Raw genomic sequence first — 20,005 nt, 5'->3', positions numbered from 1 at the left:
GTCTAAGGTAAAAAATGGTGTTGTGAGCAAAAATCAACTTTTAATAATATTAATATTACTATTTATATTTTATTATTAATATATTTTTAAAATAATTTGCTATTAACGAGAAAGTGAAGTTGGAAAAATTGTCAGTCATAAAATGAAGTTGGATAATCTGTAAATAGTGTTGGCAAACAAAAGTGTTACATAAAATATGCGTGGAAGTTTAGTTAAGTTTCACCATTTTTTTTATATCTTTTTTTTTTCAAATAACCAATTTTCACTAACTTTCTTGTCTTTTCACTCCGAACAAACAAATGGGAAGGTGTATTTTATAAATTAAATTTAAAATAAGGATTAGAAAGTTTGAAAAGAGATTTTAGATTTTATAACCTAAGACACGCTTCCTAATATATGTTTAAGATTTGTGATTTGAGTTTTAGTTAGTTTGGTTAATAAATACTCAAACAATCAAATTTTGGACATCCAAATGGACTAAATAGAGAGGCGTGTAATATAAATAATATAATTCACAATCACTCTACAAATAAAATAAAATTCAGAAGTTTTTTTTTTCTTGTTCTTTCTCTGTTATTTCTTTTTTATCACTTTCCAGGGACAAAGTTGGTGGCATAGGCCCAGGCGTTGTTGTTGACTGGGTCAGCAAGGTGATCTGCAAGGTTTTCCAAAGGTCCCTTTCCAGTGACAATGGCTTGAACGAAGAAACCAAACATGGAGAACATGGCCAATCTCCCATTCTTCAACTCTTTAACCTTCAACTCAGCAAAGGCCTCTGGGTCATCAGCAAGGCCCAATGGGTCGAAGCTCCCACCCGGGTAGATTGGGTCAGTCACCTCACCCAAAGGCCCACCAGCAATGCGATAACCCTCCACTGCACCCATCAAGATCACCTGTGTGGCCCAGATGGCAAGGATGCTCTGTGCATGGACTAAGCTTGGGTTGCCCAAGTAGTCAAGCCCACCCTCACTGAATATCTGAGACCCAGCCTTGAACCACACGGCCTCTCCGAACTTCACACCGTTGCGGGCCAAGAGTTCTGGGAACACACAACCCAAAGCTCCCAACATAGCCCATCTGGAGTGAATGACTTCCAGTTCACGGTTTTTGGCAAAAGTCTCTGGGTCAGCAGAAAGGCCAGCAGTGTCCCAGCCGTAGTCACCTGGGAATTGGCCAGTGAGGTAGGAAGGGGCCTCACCGGAGAATGGGCCCAAGTACTTGACGCGATCTGGGCCGTACCATGGGCTTCCAGAAGAAACCGACTTGGAGGCTGTCTTCCTCATGGAAATCCTTCCACCAGAGATGTCGGGGGTGGCAGGGGAAAGCTTGATGGCTTGGCCTGCCAGTGACGGTGAAGAGAGAGCCATTGTGGAAGCAGCCATTGTGGTGTTTGTATTGCAGAATAAATAAAAGAATTAAAAGGTTTGTAAGTGAATGAATGAGTTTTGTTAATGCATGTATTCCTATTATATAACTTCAACATCAATGGGTTTTTATCTTTACGAGATCTATACCTCATTTTCTATTGGTTTGGTGTATCCATTTTGTCCACTTGTCGATTTCTAACCCTTTGTTTTCATCCGTTCACAACACAGATGAAGTATCTTATAAAATATCACTCAAGCAAATCCTATCCAATAAAAAGTTGCCACTTATGATTTTGGATAGGCTACGTCCAATATATTCATGCATTAATAATGTCGCCATTTCATATCCACATAAATTCCTGTGACTTAGTAATTCTAAGATTTTCATACATCTGCATGCAATGTATGGGCTCATCCAATTAGATCGGTTGAGATTATTTTAATTTATGATTTATTTGTAAATAACATCTGTAATATTTCCACTTAAATTAAGTTTTTCATACTTTTATATATTTTAAAATTTAATCTAAATTTAAATTCATATCTTGTACTTTATTATATCTAATTTATGAGTATGATTATAAAATAATATATATATATATATATATATATATATATATATGATCCTGCCTGTTGACCAGAACGCAAGAGTCTTGCCTTGTTAAATCTGGATCGATTTTGCACCGTGCTAGCTTCCGTCCTTCGTCTTGATTCACCTCAAGAACCTGCAAAAGACAGAACGGCGCCGCTGCGGCTGATCGCGCTCCGACGCCCAAGTCAGCGACTGAACCACCAAAATACTAAGAGAAAACTAAGAACTTCAAGAACCGTGCAATGTTCTCTCTCAGCGTACTCAAGTTCTTGCAAGCGTAAAAGAAGTATTCTAAAACGCGCGTACCTCAGAAGTTTGTTAGGATCCCTTATATACCTGTGCGCTTTCTCTCTCCTGACAGTTACACATCTGGACACGTGGCTCGCATCCAGCTGTACACGTGGCTCGCATCCAGCTGTACACGTGTCACCATCTGGAGCATCTTTGACTTGAGCGTCACCTCTTACTTTTCAGGCTTTTCGACTAAGTTACTTATGCAGGAAGCAACTCAGCGTATAACTGCCTTGGAGCGCGATCTCTTCTGCGTGGCGAGTACGGGTGTCTTCATACACACCTTCCCTGTGGTCTCGCCGGCCACCATTATATTCTACTTTACTTACTTCACTTTGCATGCTCGGGTAAGTTGTTCCCCGACCTCAACCTCTGGCCAGCTAGGGAATGACCATCTGACGACCTCATCCTTTGCTTCGAAAGCCTGGAACAAGCTTTCCTGATCCTTCGGCGATGTCCTCCTCTCGGCGATCTCTGATCGCCTTGTCGCCTGGGTTCACACCCGGCGACTACGACACAAACTTGGTGACCGCCGGTTTAGGTATGCTAGAGATCGGGGCACGCCAACTTAACGACTGGCGATCACACGAGCTCCCCGACGTCCTTCCCTTTTGCCAGCCAGGTGTCCCGTTCAACACGCCTATACTATTGCTTGCGGCCACGTCATCAATTCCGACTACCTGGGCGGTAACACAAGCCCCCCAGTCTTAAGCGAAGACTTGTCCAGCGAAAAGACTAAGAGGTCACGTCACTGCCGATCTACGTGGCGTTGGCACGGAATTCCAAACGTTCGTACCCTCTGCTTTTCTGACGCTCTACCAAACCCCTTTTTCCAAACGCTCGACACGTGGCTTCATCAACGGTCATCTTCAGCTGTCGTTTGCGCTTCCAAAAACGTTTGAAAAACCCTTAAACCCCCTCATTTCCACTGTTTCATCATTTCTCTGCATTCTCAAAACGCTCTGAGTTTTCTTCTGCAAACCCACGACGCTCCTCAACTCTCTCAATCTCCAACTCCCTTCAACGCTCATCTGATCATCGAAAGGTACCTCTTTTACTTCCCCTTTTGATATTTGCTGCATTTTAACCGATTCGCATCATCCATTATCTGTCTGGTGCATACGCTGTGGGTTGTTTCCTCCTCTTCTTCCTTCTCGTAACTTAGGGCTTCGTCTTCCATTACATTCGTCACAACGAACTCCCGTTCGTTCGTTCTCCATTCTTCGTCCACAATCGAGTCGTTCTTTGTAACCTTTGTTCATCCTTTTTCCTTTTTCCTTTACAGTTCCTGCGATGGCTCGCACGAAAACCACCGCGAACCCTCCTCCTTCATCGCGAAACCCTCCACCCCAAGCGCATAACCTACCACGAGCATCTGGTGCTTCTTCTACCCAGGCTGAGAGGCCTGCAACTTCTCACTCCAATCTTGCTCAGGCAACTCCACCAGTCGCCGGAGGAGCCTCCATTGCCACACAAGACTACAAGAAGCTCTACCCGTGGGCCACCTCAGCTTTGTTGAAAGAAACCTCTTCCATAAACACAGAGTTGGGCGTGCACCGACTAAGGAAAGGGGACCAATATGATCTTTCATTCCATAGGGAGCATGACAGCAAAATGGCCGTGCTGCCTTGCCACCCGGATGAGCCGATCTGTGCCGACGATAAAGCGAACAATGGCGAGTTGTTCTGCTTCCTCTACGCGACATTCTTCAAGAAGGTGAAACTCCGACTTCCCTTCACTCTCTTCGAGAGGGAGCTATTAACCGAGCTCGATATCGCCCCCGCCCAGCTTCATCCCAACAGCTGGGCGTTCGTAAGGGCGTTCCAGATCATGTGCGCACACCTGGGACTGCCAGCTTCGGTTGACGTTTTCCTCTTCCTCTTTGAAGCTAAGAATCCAGGAGACCGCCTTTGGATTAGCCTGAACGGGATCGCTGGGAGGTTAATCCTCTCCATCTTCCAGCAATCTTACAAAGATTGGAAAGGAAAATTCGTGAAGGTGTGCGCCAACGACCAAGATCCTTCCCTGCTCGACGGCTTCCCCTTGTACTGGGTACACAAGGGGAACAAAGACGCCAAAGAGAGCTTTAGGAGGCCCAGAAGTCCCGACAACATGGGCAAGCTAGACAAAGATCTATGCCTTTTCTGGAAGAAAGTAGCAGCCGCCAACATCACCTTTCCCACCTTCGCAATAATCTCCTTCGAGTTCCTCGAGGACCAACTCGAAGCTCATATAGGTTAGCCTTTACCTCGACACTTAGGTTTTGTTTTACGTTGGGACTGATTTCACATCTCTGTTATCTGCCATTGGGCGTCCTGTTTGTTGCATACTGGTCTTGGCTTTAAGTTCATGTGCTACCTATTTGCATCATTCGCACATGTACTCGTATATTTTGCCTTTGCTCTTGTGCTTACTTGTCTATTTTTACCCTGTGCAGACTTCATGTTGGGCAAAGGCAAATTAGCTGAACTGAGGGCGCTCGCCCGAACTCATAAGTTGGCGACGGGTTCCCAAACCGTGCCTAACTCGGTGGTGGAGATCGTCGCTACCCAGGACAGATCGCCTCCTCAAGGCCCAGCTCCTCCAGAGACACTGCCCGCCCCTCAACGAAAAAAGCTCATCTTGAGGAAACCAAAGAGGAAAACCCCTCAAGTGGTTCAAGAAGATGAGGATGAGGATGATGAGGCGACTGAGGACGGCCTTGTCACCAAAAGGAAAAGGGTGGCACCTTCTTCACCACCCGCTCTCCCAACACCAACACCGCCCTCTCCCCCAGCTCCAACACCGCCGGTCCAAGCAACACCCTTGGCGGTCGCGCTTCCTTTGGTTGAAGGCAGCGAGCCCAACTTCATGGAGAACCCTCCTAGCGCCTCCACGCCGTTCGTATCTGCTGGAGAGGGTCCTCCTTCAACCGCCTCAATTGCTGAAGCCGCACCAGGTGGGGATGAAGGCGCTCACAACTCGCCGATACTCATAACCGAGTCCCCCACTTCACCACCACACCAGGAAGCCCCCCTTGCTCAACCAACTCAAGAGGGTGGTGGTGAAAGTCAGCACCAGGCTCCTTCAGCACCTCCACCAACAGCAGCTGCAAGCCTTCCCCCCTTGGTCAAAGAAGTCTGGGGGCCCTTCACAGCTAAGCTAAAGATGATGGCAGAGGACCTCCCCTCAATCATAACAAAGGCTGTGAAGAGCTCAAACAAAAAGCTTCAGGACGAGATCTCAACACTCCAGGAGGAGAATCGCCTGATAAGGATCGAGGCAGAAAAGTTGTCTTGCAATCTGATGATGGCAGAGATCGATCACTCAAGGGTGGAGGACGCCATGAGTGTCGAGCTGAGGGTTGCGCGCAAGGAGGCCTCCGATCTGCGCCAGAAACTGCACCTCCTAGCTCAAGAGAAAATCGAGCTGGAGAGCAAGCTGGTTCCCTACAGGCTCAAGGTGGCCAACTTGGAGGCATCGATGAAAGCAGATGCAGCCAAGGTAGAGAACCTTGAAAAGAGGTCGGCTGATCGGGAGGTTCTCCTTGGAAAGGTCGAGAAGGAGAGGGACGACGCCGTGGATGAGCTCGCCAAGACTCGAGAGGAAAGCAAGAAAATTGCTGCAGAGTTGGCCCAGGCGCGGGACGAAGGCAAGAAGGTTGCTGAAGACCTTGCTCAGGCTCGTGGGGAAACTGAAGAGCTGAAGAAACGAGCTGAAGCAGCAAACCGAGGGGCTCAAACAACAAACCGAAGAGCTCGAACTAAGCTCCGCCCAAGTCCTCGCCGCCGGATTTGACGCCGCCCTGGAGCAAGTCGCTTGTCAGTACCCTGAGCTCGACCTCTCCATGGTGTCGATATGCAATGAAGTGGTGGATGGGAAGATCGTGCCTTCTTAAGATTAATCGTCTCCCTCCATCACTCATTTCCTGAGAATTAATGCTTGTTTCTTTTTGCACAATCTTTTACTTGTAATTTTCTTTCCTTTGTATTTGAACTGATACCGCTTCTATCACAACTTCCTCCGCTTTCGTACCTGGTCTCTCTGTTTACTTCGCTTTTCCTTGTAGAAATCGCTTTAAACAAATTAACTTAGCGATTCTACAGGCTCAATCGTTTACTTACTGCTTCAAACTCGAGCAAACTATCAACCTTACATCTACTCGTCAATTGTTAACTCAGAGAAAAATCGAGCAACTTGTTATTCTTCAAACGATGATACCCAATGTAACTTGCAAATTTAAGGCAATGAACTTCAGCACGAAACGACTTATTAAGCAGTAAGCTTCAAACCAGACCGATTATTTAAGGTACAGTTCACCTGATCTGCTCCATCGGAATGGGCCCTTACTCCTGTCATCGTCCGGATTTCTTCTGATCGCCATAGGGTCCTGGCGATGTAAGCTTCCTTTTGCCTTCATAACTTGGCTATTGTTCCCTCATCTGGGGGTAGAGGCGCCTTTCGGATCCTTCTCTACCTCCCTGAGTTTCAGAACAATAAGCCGGATAGCTAGGCGTTCTCTTTGAACCTACCTTAGCCATCCTTTAAACTTCTTCCACCCTTTACACCATACCTGAACTCGCTCGAGACGAGAAGGATTTTATCTTGCCTGAACTCGCTCGACGGCGAGAAGGTCTTTATCTTGCCTGAACTCGCTCGACGGCGAGAAGGTCTTTATCTTGCCTGAACTCGCTCGACGGCGAGAAGGTCTTTATCTGGTGCCTCTACTTTGCCGAGGGATTACATCTCCTCTTCCCTGGATGCACTGAGGACTTTTAACCTGTTCTCGCCTGCACTCGCACAAAGTCGAGGAGGACCTTAATCTCTTTCTCGCCTCAGGACGCGCGAGGGCGTTGAGGTCTTTTAATCGTTGCTGGTGCCTCCGATCACCGAAAGACGATGAGGACTTTAAAACTTTAGCTGTGCCGCCGATCGCCGAAAAGCGATGGGGACTTTAAAACTTTAACTGAGAGCATGCGCTTTTTCTACAAACTTTCAACACAAACATGCATGCAAACTCAAAAGCTTTAAGCTTGAAAACTCTTCTTTTATTGGGTGGCCTCATTAAAAACCCTCCTTAGGGAAAAAAAGAGTGCCCCCTTCAAACTATTTTAACAGAAAGCTTGTAAATCTTTTCATGTTCGTTTCTACTTACAAAGCTTTAACTGTGATATAACTTGAGGTGTGTGGCGTTCCAAGTGCGAGGAATCGCCCCTCCTTCCAACGTCTCTAAGCGGTAGGCGCCGTTCCCGAGCGCCTCGGTTATTCTGAACGGTCCTGTCCACTTAGGCGATAACTTGTTTTCCATCTCGTACTGGTGGGCCTTCCTCATCACCAGGTCGCCTTCTTTAAACTGCCTCGGCATCACCTTCGAGTTATATCTTCGTTCAATCCTCCTTTTCACTGCCTCGGCTTTTACTCTCGCCTCCTCCCTGACCTCATCCAGCAAATCCAGATTCAACCTTCTTTCTTCATTCGAGTCTTCCGCTACAAAGTTCTGGAATCTCGGCGAGCTCTCCTGGATTTCCACTGGAATCATTGCGTCGCATCCATAGACCAGGCTAAACGGGGTCTCATGGGTTCCTGACTGCTCGGTGGTGTGGTACGCCCAAACTATGCGGGGTACCTCCTCAGCCCACAATCCCTTGGCTTTCTCTAGCCTTCTCTTCAAGCCTCTTAGCAACACCCGATTGCGGACTCTACTTGGCCATTTGTCTGAGGGTGCTCGACGGATGCAAACACTTGTTGAATTCCCACCTCTTCGCACAACTTCTTCAACAGGTGACTTGCAAACTGAGTCCCGTTGTCTGACACCAGGCGCTTAGGCACACCAAACCGGCACACGATGTTCTTCCACACAAAGCTCTCGATCTTGTGTGCGGTGATCTGGGCTACTGGTTCTGCTTCGATCCACTTGGTGAAGTATTCAATCGCCACCACCAAGTACTTCATCTGCCTGATCGCCAATGGGAAAGGTCCCAGAATGTCGATTCCCCACATATGAAACGGCCAAGGGCTGTAAATCGACTTTAACTCTTCTGGAGGCGCCTTGTGCCAATCGGCGTGCTGCTGGCATTGCTTGCAACACTGTGCATACTTCTTGCAGTCCTCCCTCATTGTTGGCTAGTAGTAACCTGCACGGAGGGTTCTTGCAGCCAGAGCTCGACCCCCGACATGACTTCCACATATCCCTTCATGGAGCTCGGCCATGATTCTTGTACATTTTTCTCCGTGCACACATTCCAGGAGTGGGTGTGTGAACCCAAATCTATACAACTCACCATCAATCATTGTGAAATTGCTGGAGTTCTTCTTTATCTTCCTAGCCTCCGTCGGATCCAGCGGGAGAAGGCCATCTGCCAGGCATCGCTGGTACTGTGTTATCCACGTGTCTGGCTCATGCGTAGCGCAGACCTGCGTCATGTTCACCCTCTCCCCCCGACATGCTCTTATTCTCGGCGATCTCAAGGTTTCCTGAGTCAAAGACCTGTGACTCGTCGCCGCTTTCTCCGTTGACTTGCTTATTTGAAGAACCAGGTGGTCTGCCACAAATGCTCTAGGCGTCTTCAGAGTTTCTTGGATCACCGTCCTCTGCCTACCCCCCTTGCCCGAACTAGCGAGCTTAGCTAGCAAGTCTGCTCGGGCATTCTGTTCTCTGGGAACATGCACTACTTCAAACGAGACAAAGGAACTCTTCAACTCCTGCACATACTCCAAGTAAGCCGCCATTTGTGGATCCTTGGCCTGGAACTCGCCTGTTACTTGTCCTGTGACTAACAACGAGTCACTCTTGGCCATCAGCACCCTGGCCCCCATCTCCTTAGCCAACAAGATTCCGGCGATCAATGCCTCATACTCTGCTTGATTGTTGCTGGCTTTGAAGGCAAACCTCAGGGACTGTTCTATCAGCACACCGTTGGGCCCTTCCAAAATGACTCCAGCACCGCTACCCTGCTGGTTCGACGATCCGTCCACCGAGAGGACCAAACGAAAATCATCCCCTTCAACTCGTGCTGCTTCTGACGAGAGTTCGACCACAAAATCGGCAAAAATCTGCCCCTTGATCGGACCTCGGGACTCATACTTGATGTCGAACTCCGACAGCTCCACCGCCCATTTCACCATCCTCCTAGCTACATCAGGCTTCTTCAGGACTTTCTGGATGGGCAAGTCGGTCATCACCAGTATTGTAAAACTGTGAAAATAGTGGCGCAACCTCCTCGCCGAAAATACCACAGCCAGTGCAGCTTTTTCCAAGGCCTGATACCTCACCTCCGGGCCTTGCAACACCTTGCTGACGAAGTAAATAGGCTTCTGAGCCTGGTCTTGGTCTTGGGTGAGCACCGCACTCACCGCCCTTTCAGTCACATCAAAATACAACCTGAGAGGGGTTCCCACCAACGGTTTGCACAAAACCGGCGGGCTCGCCAAGTACTCTTTAAGCTTGACGAAGGCCTCTTCGCACTCCTTCGTCCAAGCAAACTTATTGTTTCGCCTTAAACATTGGAAGTACGGATGGCCTTTCTCTCCGCTAGCCGACACGAAACGAGACAGGGCGGCCATCCGACCTGTAAGCTGCTGCACCTCCTTCACAGTAGTCGGGCTCCTCATCGCCAAGATGGCAGCACACTTATCAGGATTTGCCTCTATTCCTCTTTCAGTTAAGAGGAATCCCAAGAACTTCCCTGCCTCCACGCCAAAAATGCACTTCTCAGGGTTCAGCTTTAACCTGAACTTGGCGATTGTGGTGAACAACTCCTTCAGGTCCGCAACGTGCTTGCTCTTTTCCGGCAAGGTCACGACCATATCATCCACGTACGCTTGCACATTCCTTCCCAGCATTGGTGCAAGTACCCTATCCATCAATCTTTGGTACGTGGCCCCCGCGTTCTTCAGCCCGAAGGGCATCACCTTGTAGCAGTAGCACGATCTCTCAGTCATGAAGGCGGTCTTCTCTTCATCCATGGGATGCATCTTTATCTGGTTGTACCCCGAGAAGGCGTCCAGGAAACTCAGCAACTTACACCCTGCAGCACTGTCGACCAGGGCGTCTATGCTTGGCAAAGGATACGAATCCTTTAGGCAAGCCTTGTTCAGGTCAGTGAAGTCGACGCACATGCGCCACTTCCCATTGCTTTTCTTCACCAGCACGACATTGGCCAACCACTCAGGGTACTGGACTTCCCTGATATGGCCTGCGGCGAGGAGCTTCTGTGTTTCATCCCTGATCGCTTGCCTTCTCTCCTCGTTAAACTTCCTTCTTCTCTGTCGTACTGGTCTGACCTGGTTGTCCATTGCTAGATGGTGGCATAAGAAGTCGGGGTCGATTCCCGGCATGTCTGAAGCAGACCATGCAAAAGCATCCAGATGCCGCTCTATCACCTTGGCGATCAGGTCTTGGAGCTCAGCCTCCAAAGATCTTCCCAGCTTGAAGACCTTTCCCCCAATCTCCCTTTCGAGCCACTCCTCGACGGGTTTGGGTCGGGTTTCCCTGGCGATCACCGCCTTGGCGATTCCCAGTTCCCTCGCTTCCTCTGGGCGGTTCCTCGCCTCTTCTTCCCGATCGGCGTTCTCCTCCCTTGCTTCAGCATCTACCATGACGACATCGCTACCGGCGATCGCCTCCACCAACGTCGACCTGGGCTTCACACCGGGAGGCGAGGTGGTCGTGATGTAACTTACTGACCTCTTATTCTTCAGGCTATTCTCATAGCACTTCTTCGCTTCCTTCTGGTCAGATTTGATGGTGATCACCACCCCCTCCATAGACGACAACTTCACCTTCATGTGCCTGGTCAAGGGCACAGCTCCTATTCTGTTGAGTGTTGGTCTTCCCAACAGAATGTTATATGCTGAGGGAGCATTCACGATGAGGTACTTGATTTTCTCCTTCCTCGAGCCCGCCTCATCCGTGAATGTAGTTCTTAACTCGATGTACCCCCTAACCTCCACCTGATCGCCAGCGAACCCATACAAGCACCCTCCATAGGGCCTCAGCTGGTCAAGGGGTAGTTGCAGCTGTGTGAAAGTCGGCCAGAACATCACATCTGCCGAGCTTCCTTGGTCCACCAGTACCCTGTGGACCTTCCTCCCCGCTGTGACAAGCGAGATAACTATGGGATCGTTGTCATGAGGCACAACGTCCCTGAGATCTTCTCTTGTGAACGTAATGTCCACATCTGGCGAGTGGTCCTCGAACATGTCCGCCGTCATCACAGACCTTGCATACTTCTTCCTCTGTGATGCGGTGCATCCACCACCCGAGAAACCTCCTTCGATGGTGTGGATCTCTCCATGAGTGGGCATCTCATGCTGCTGAGCCTCACCACCCGCCGGCTGGGAGCTCGACGCGCCCCCCGTCCTCCTGTCCAGCAGGTAATCATTCAGGAAACCGCTCTTGACCAGGTCGTCGAGCTGGTATCCCAGTGCCAAACACGAATCGACGGTGTGACCAAAACTCTGGTGGAATTTGCACCAGGCGTCTGGTTTTGGTCCTAACACCTTGTCGCCCACTTTCTCAGGTGCCTTGAGCCTGGCTGCTATGTTGGGGATGGCGATCAGGTCCGCCAACCCCATGACAAACTTATGCTTTGGCGGGCGATTGTACTCCCTGGGGCGCCCTGGGCCCCTGCCCTTGTTTTTCCTTGGATCATAAGGATGGCGAGTCCTTTGATCCCTCTTGGCCGCCGCTGTCTCCAGCACCCTCTGTGGCTGGATCCTGGTCTGGGCGCGTGGCCTATCAGGGGCCACGCTCCCTCTCTTCTCGGCGACTTCACTTTCGTCGGCGATGTGGGCCCCCGCAAGTCGCCTAACCTCAGCAAACGTGGCGGGGTGAGCCCTGATCAGCGCCTCACAGAAAGGTCCCGGCAACACGCCCTTTTTGAAGGCGTATACCAGCATCTCCTCGTCTTTCGCAGGCGAGCGGACCATCTGTGCTCTAAAACGATTCAGATAGTCCCTGAGGGACTCTCCCTGGTATTGCCTTATGTCGAATAGGTCGTAAGACACCCTAGGTGGCGCCTTGTTCACAATGTACTGCTCGACGAAAAGCTTCGAAAACTACTGGAAATTGGTTATGTGACCTGTAGGCAAGCTCACAAACCATTCCAGCGCTGTTCCCTGGAACGTGCTCACAAACATTTTGCAATATACAGCATCCGAGCCTCCTGACAGCATCATCTGCGTGTGGAACGTGGTGAGATGTGCCTCAGGGTCCTCCACGCCGGTGAAAGTAGCCTTCACGGGTACCACGCTTGCAGGGATAGGCGTGTCTGTGATCGCCTGTGCAAATGGCATAGGGAAAACGCGAGGTGGCGACGACGGTGCGACCTCTTCAGCGACCGGGCGGCCTCTCTGCTCCTGAAGAGCTTAGCGCAACTCCTCAGTCACTTTGCTGAGCTCTTCATTCCTGGCCTGAGAGGCGACTAGATCCTCATGCATCTTTGCCTGCTCTACGCGCGAGGCCTCTTCATTCGCCTGCAGTGCACGCATGATCTCCATCATCTGCGCCATGGTCATAGCGCCTTCAGCAGCAACTGGCACAACTGGACTTGAACGGTTGCTTCTCATCTTTCTCATGAAAAATCAGCAAACCAAAGTTCGACGAACAAAATCTCCTTCAGCAACGATCGATCCAACAAACAACCGGTTAGAAGTCCTCAAACTCCCTAAGGCCTCCGCAAACGCAACTGCAACAGCACGCCGATAGATTCGGACGTCGAAACCTTCACAGAAACTTGCAACTTCACCTCAGAACCACCACTTCTTCAGCGCCCCCGATTCCCTAACCAGAAACGCAATCAAACAGAAACACACCGAACGGCCGATTGAACACCGCGCGAACGGCAAGAAACTCCAAGAAAACCGATCGAAAGCTTGAACGAACGATGGAGAACCTCACTCCGCCGATTAAAACTCAAACAAACGGTAGAAACCTCGAATTCACCGAACAAGACTCAAACGAACGGTGGAAAACACGAATTTACCAAACAACAGCTTGAATGAACGGCGGAAAATGGTTGCACCAGCACACAACCACACAGAAACTACTGAAACTCCAAGAACTCACGCTGTGGATGGGGACAGGTTTTACACGGCCCCACGGTGGGCGCCTGATGATCCTGCCTGTTGACCAGAACGCAAGAGCCTTGCCTCGTCAAATCTGGATTGACTTTGCACCGTGCTAGCTTCCGTCCTTCGCCTTGATTCACCTCAAGAACCTGCAAAAGACAGAACGGCGCCGCTGTGGCCGATCGCGCTCCGACGCCCAAGTCAGCGACTGAACCACCAAAATACTAAGAGAAAACTAAGAACTTCAGGAACCGTGCAATGTTCTCTCTTAGCGTACTCAAGTTCTTGCAAGCGTAAAAGAAGTATTCTAAAACGCGCGTACCTCAGAAGTTCGTTAGGATCCCTTATATACCTGTGCGCTTTCTCTCTCCTGACAGTTACACATCTGGACACGTGGCTCGCATCCAGCTGTACACGTGTCACCATCTGGAGCATCTTTGACTTGAGCGTCACCTCTTACTCTTCAGGCTTTTCGACTAAGTTACTTATGCAGGAAGCAACTCAGCGTATAACTGCCTTGGAGCGCGATCTCTTCTGCGTGGCGAGTACGGGTGTCTTCATACACACCTTCCCTTTGGTCTCGCCGGCCGCCATTATATTCTACTTTACTTACTTCACTTTGCATGCTCGGGTAAGCTGTTCCCCGACCTCAACCTCTGGCCAGCTAGGGAATGACCATCTGACGACCTCATCCTTTGCTTCGAAAGCCTGGAACAAGCTTTCCTGATCCTTCGGCGATGTCCTCCTCTCGGCGATCTCCGATCGCCTTGTCGCCTGGGTTCACACCCGACGACTACGACACAAACTTGGTGACCGCCGGTTTAGGTATGCTAGAGATCGGGGCACGCCAACTTAACGACTGGCGATCACACGAGCCCCCCGACGTCATTCCCTTCTGCCAGCCAGGTGTCCCGTTCAACACGCCTATACTATTGCTTGCGGCCACGTCATCAATTCCGACTACCTGGGCGGTACAATATATATCAGATAATCTAATTAATAAAGTACAATTTATGACTATTTAAAAGAAGACGCCTTGATCATATTTAGATATGTTCACATAGGTTCATAATTATAAACAATGCATTAAACATGATCATTCTTATAATATTATATTAGACAGGATAATTTAGCCACGTAAATTTTAAAACATAACATTTAATATATAAATATCTAATATATTAAATAATTAAATTTCTACTTTTTACATACAATATGTTCAGTAAGACTAATAAGTTAGCTATTAGCTTATTTAAATAGCATGCATTAAAAGAAATTAGTATGAGTGACACAAAATTGTTTGATAAAAATTTCAAAATAACTTTTCTTATGAGCTTCAGATTAAAAATTAAAAATTACTTTACCTAGCTTTTAACTTGTACTTTATTTAATTTTCTTTTCTTATCATTTCTTATATTTAAATAATTTTTTTATTATCCTTAATTTTTTTACTTTTTATTATATATTTCAATCTTAGACACAATTAATTATGATACTATTTTTAGTATTTTTTACTTTCTTTTTAATTTTTTTTATCTAGATCAAATTAAAAAAAATATTTAAAACATTGCAAATTCAAGTAACACATGTTTCATTATATGATGTTATGTTAAAATTACAAGAAAATAAAAATTACAAATTAAAGTAATAAGAATAATCTTGAACTGTAATATATACAATTCTCATTTATTTTCTAATTCATAGTTTCATATAGAGACACATGATAGAATCACATAAAAATTGAGACGTGAAAGGGAAGACTAGTATTTACAAGTGGTATATATTTTTTTCGTGTAATTAACATAAATAAGGCAAAAAATATATAAAAAGTGGTATTGGTACCTTTTTAAAAAAAATGAAAAAAGCTAAATAGCTAGATCTTTAAAATAACAAGTATTTTAAAAAAAAAAACTATGAAGATCGTTTTAAATAAAATCTAAGTTCAATTTTTCCTACATTGTTTAGATGTGCTAGACCGTCTAGTGGTTCAAGATCGCCTAATGGGTATTATCGTCTGATGTGTATCATCGTCTAATGGGGTATCAACATTTGTTGAAGAACTGTTGTTTTGGATCGTCTAACCCTTCTGTTTAATTTTCTTGTAACTATTGGCGCCTCATTTTATTTTGAAATTGAACCACTGTACATGTGTTTGGTTTGTATGAGAAACACACTTAGTGCAAAGTTGTGAGATTTTTTGTTCTTGTACTTAGAAACATGAACTTGACAGTCTTAATTTAACATAAGAGTTGAGAGTTTCGGTGTGAGGATTCAAAGAGAAATTTCGAGTTGTAAATTGTAGAAATTATCATAGGACGTTGAATGTTTATATTCGTACCACGTAAATTGTTTGTGTGATTTTTCGTAGTCTATTTTACCCTGTTTTACGTTCTCATTCTTGGTTTCTACAATTTCTTATTATGTTAATTGATTAAACCATCCAATAAATTATGTTTTTGATTAACAAACTGGTGTAGTGAACATGGAACGAAAAATCTCAATCAAGATGACTTTTGCAAAGTATGAGGTTGAGAAATTCAATGGCTTGAATGATTTTGAGGATGTGGCATTTGAAGATTTGTGCACTTCTAGTTCAACAAGTCTTCTTGAGGCTTTGGAAGGAGATTTCAAATTTGACAAATCCATGAATAAAAAGGACATGATTGCATTGTTAGAAAAGGCTCATAACGCAATTGTTATGAGTTTAGTGATAAGGTCTTGAGGCAAGTTTTGAAGCAGAAGAATGTACCAGGGTTATGGAGGAAGTTTGAAAGCTTGTATATGACCATGTCCCTAGTTAACCGTTTATACCTAAAGCAGGTTTTATACTCGTTGAAGATGAATATTGGCAAGGCTGCTAGTGAACAACTGAACAAATTTAATATATTGATACTTGATCTTGAAAACATTGATGTTCAAATTGATGATGAAGATCAAACACTTTTGTTATTATGTGCTTTAACAAAGGTGCATGATCATTTCAAGTAGACTTTGTTCCATGGGAGAGAAAGTCTTTCTCTCGAGGAGGTTCAAGTTATTTTGAATCGAAAGAGTTGAATAAGAGGTTTGATGTGAAGACCTTGAATTCTGGAGATAGCATAGTAATAGAAGGAAGATCGTCAACTCGATGGAGATGGAGATCTAAGTCTAAGACTTGTGATGGGATGGTAGTGAAGTCTTTTAGATGTTATCACTATAAGAAGGAGTGTCACACAAGAAAATATTGTCCTTTGAGACAAAGGGGTGGAAATAGTGATATAATTTATGAGTTTGGTAAACAGTTTAATGGACCATCTACGTCTGCTAAAGTAGCTATAGTGGAAGACAATTATGAATCATCAAAGGTCCTCATGGTGTCGAGTAGTGCTCATAATTATGAATGGATTTTGGACTTTAGTTGTTCATTTCATATGACGCCAAATTGTCTATGGTTCTAACAATTTCTAGAACTTGAAGAAGGTCTGTTCTCCTTGGTGATAACAAGTCATGCAAGATAACTTGAATTGGTTTAATGAATTTTGTTTTGATGATGGAACTAAAGGGTGTTTGAAGAATTTAGATATATACCTAGCTTGAAGAGAAATCTAATATCCCTTGGAGAACTTGAAAAGAAGGGATATGTTTTTAAAGGTCAAAAAGGGGTTGTGAAGGTGTTGAGGGGGTCCATGGTGGTGATGAAGGGTGTGAGAAAGAATGATCTGTATGCCTTGTGATGTGATTTGATTATAGATTTATCCATTTTAGATATGACACTTTACTTATGATTGAGATTTTAGCAATTATATGGTGAGAACCCAAAGAAGATCACCAATGGACACAAACTTTACCAAGTGACTAAGTGTGAAGGTTCACTTCTAAAGGGCAAAGGAAAAATACAAGTATATAGTGATTGATGATGAAGGGCGGAAATTAAATGAACATGGAAGGAAACATAAAAGCATGATGGAAACCAAATTGACAATGGAGGAAAATAAGAACATAAGAACACAAAGATAAATAGAGTAATGGAAAAATGGAAAAGATGAAGGAAGGAAATGCTTATATGGTGGAAAAGAGTTAATCATGCCACTTGGAGTTTGGTTTTCCTCCAAGATAAGCGTTGATGGACGCCACTTGAGAGCTCTCCAATCACTCAAGATGAGACCTAATGCTAAGAGGAAACAGGCCTCACAAACACCTTACACAATTTGTGCAGAGTAACTTTTCTATTCAATTTCAACATGAAAATACAAGTAGGAAGGAACCCTATTTATAGAAGATGATGATGCCTTGGAAAACAAGAAGCAAGGGTAGGATGGTAAATGTGTGAAGGGGGCTGCCTTTAGGGTTTGACTAAGTCAAAACCATACCTTAGGCCACTTCTTTTAGAAACTAGGTCAAAAAACAAGCTAAAATGATAACTACACACCCTATTATGCTAAAGGCACCTATTCTACTGCAATTACAAATAAAGACACTAGCTGATGCCCGGCTCCCAAGGCCTGTGCTCTACTCCTTGTGATCCTCTGAGGCAGGCTAGGTTTTGAAGCATTGGCTAGTGGATCCTAACCCAGCCTTGTGTCTTGAGTCATGTTCCTAGTCATCATCTGGGAAGGCTGCTCTTGGTCAGTGGGTGCACTTTCTTCTAGGTCCTCATCATGTTCTCCGAGTGGGAAATAATTCGTTTACGAATTTGGAAGACCTGCAGAGAAAGGAGTCAGTTCACTAACATTGAAAGAATTACTTCCTAAATATGTATCAGACATATCTAACTCATAAGAATTGTCATTGATCCTTTTAATGACTTGAAAAGGGCCATCACCACGTGGTAGAAGTTTGGTCTTCCTTTGAGTAGCGAAGCGATCCTTCCTCAAGTGAAGCCAAACCCAATCCCCGAGTTCAAAGATCAAAGCTTTGCGCCCCTTATTGGCATGTTGATCATACTTGCCTACCTTCCTTTCAATTTGAAGCTTGATGTGATGGTGCAAGTTTTTAATAAAGGAAGCTTTTTCAAAACCATCCTTGTGCAACACCTCCTCAAGTATAGGAATAGGAAGTAGGTCAAGGGGTCTGAGGGGATTGAACCTGTACATTAACTCAAAAGGCGTGTGAGAAGTAGTAGAATTAATTACCCGATTATAGGCAAACTCAATGTGAGGAATCAAGTTTTCCCATACCCTTGGGTTCCCGAAAATAAGGCATCTCAACATTTCAGCCAAAGTTCTATTGACCACTTTTGTCTGACCATCAGTTTGGGGGTGACAAGTAGTAGAAAACAAGAGCTTAGTGCCAAGTTTTCCCCACAATGTCCCCCAAAAGTGACTCAAGAACTTAGAGTCTCTGTCAGTTACTATATTTCTGGGAAACCCATGCAATCTAACAACTTCCATAAAAAATATATTTGCAATATAACAAGTATCATCTACTTTATGGCATGGTATAAAATGAGCCATTTTAGAAAAGCGATCCACCACCACAAAGATAGAGTCCATACCCTTAGATGTCTTGTGAAGACCTAAAATGAAATCCATAGAGATGTCTACCCAAGGCATGTCTGGGATGGGAAGATGGGTATATAAGCCATGGGGTTGCACCTTAAACTTAGCTTAAACAAGGGGGGGGGTGAATTGTTCGTCAAAGATTTTCGCAAAGATTGATTACGAATGAACCTTTATCAAACAATCACATATAAGCAATTAAGGAAAGCAATCAACCAATAATACATAAACTGTTTTCAAAATTTTAACGGATTGAAATTGTGTTTTAATCAGTTGTTTATACCAACAACAAAAACCGAATTAACACAAACAATTATAAGGAGATAGAGATATTGATGAGAATAAAAAAGTTGCTATTAATAGGAGGAATGGAAAAGGGCCAAAACATTTAAAGTTCATCTTATTAGTCTTTTTAAAAGATGAGACCCAAGCCCAAGAAGCCCAAGCCGAACCCATGAGGAGTAAGGCCAAACATTAATAAATGAGCATCAGTGAATGTCTATTTTTTGTAATTACTTTTGTGTAGTTTTTAGTAGAACTTTAAAAGGAAGGTGTAGATATTAAATAAGGCGTGCTAATGTACAAAACAAAGTCACACCTTCCATATGACATAAAAGAGTAGGTGTAGATATAGTTTTTAGGAGGTGCCAATGTAGGAAAGCAAGTCACACTTCTCATGTGACTTGTTTTGGCTCCAATTTTGAATAGTCTAGTTTTTGAATTGTGCCTTTTCATTTTCAGCCCTCTTCTACTATAAATAGAGAGGTCATGCTCTTGTAAATTCAGAAGTTAGAAATTGAAGAAAGGAAACTCTACTCAAATTGAGAGAGAATTGTGAGAGATTTGATCTCCTTCAGTAAGTCTTATCTTGTGAGCTTTGGAGGGTTTCAAGTGGCGGAAACTAGCACTCATCTTGGATCATCATATCCAAGTGGCGTGTCCATCTCCTTCGAGTTTTCATCCAATTAAGTACACTCTTCCTTCCTTTAGAATCATGTTTTAGCAATTCCAATCGGTTGTTTTTGTTCCTTTTGTGTTGTTCTTCATTTTCCACCGATTGTTCTTGTTTCTCTTGTGTTTCGTTTTATTTCCAACACTTAATTCTCCTTTCAATCGATTCATATGTGTTAGTTTCTGTTTTTAATCGGTTTAATTGTTCTATATTGTGTTTCTACTTGTGTTCCTGTGTTGATCTTGCTTTCCTTTCCATTTTCGACCTATATTTGTGT

General features: G+C 45.2%; 1 protein-coding gene across 1 annotated transcript; it reads right to left on the bottom strand.

The window, feature by feature from the left end:
- Window positions 1-473: 473 nt before the first annotated feature.
- LOC137837459 (chlorophyll a-b binding protein, chloroplastic-like) lies at window positions 474-1,531 on the bottom strand. The gene has a single exon (XM_068646444.1). The coding sequence runs from the start codon at window positions 1,380-1,382 to the stop codon at window positions 588-590; it is 795 nt and encodes a 264-aa protein (XP_068502545.1). The 5' UTR covers window positions 1,383-1,531; the 3' UTR covers window positions 474-587.
- Between the last annotated feature and the right edge of the window lie 18,474 nt (window positions 1,532-20,005).

The sequence above is a fragment of the Phaseolus vulgaris genome, chromosome 4, assembly GCF_000499845.2.
Source record: "Phaseolus vulgaris cultivar G19833 chromosome 4, P. vulgaris v2.0, whole genome shotgun sequence".
Taxonomy (NCBI): Eukaryota; Viridiplantae; Streptophyta; class Magnoliopsida; order Fabales; family Fabaceae; genus Phaseolus; species Phaseolus vulgaris.
The sequence above is the reverse complement of the archived record's forward strand: the minus strand, read 5'-3'. Positions and strand labels throughout refer to the sequence as shown.

What these genes read in the sequence shown, in the direction of transcription:
- LOC137837459 (XM_068646444.1), bottom strand. Translation starts at nt 1,382, where the DNA reads ATGGCTGCTTCCACAATGGCTCTCTCTTCACCGTCACTGGCAGGCCAA.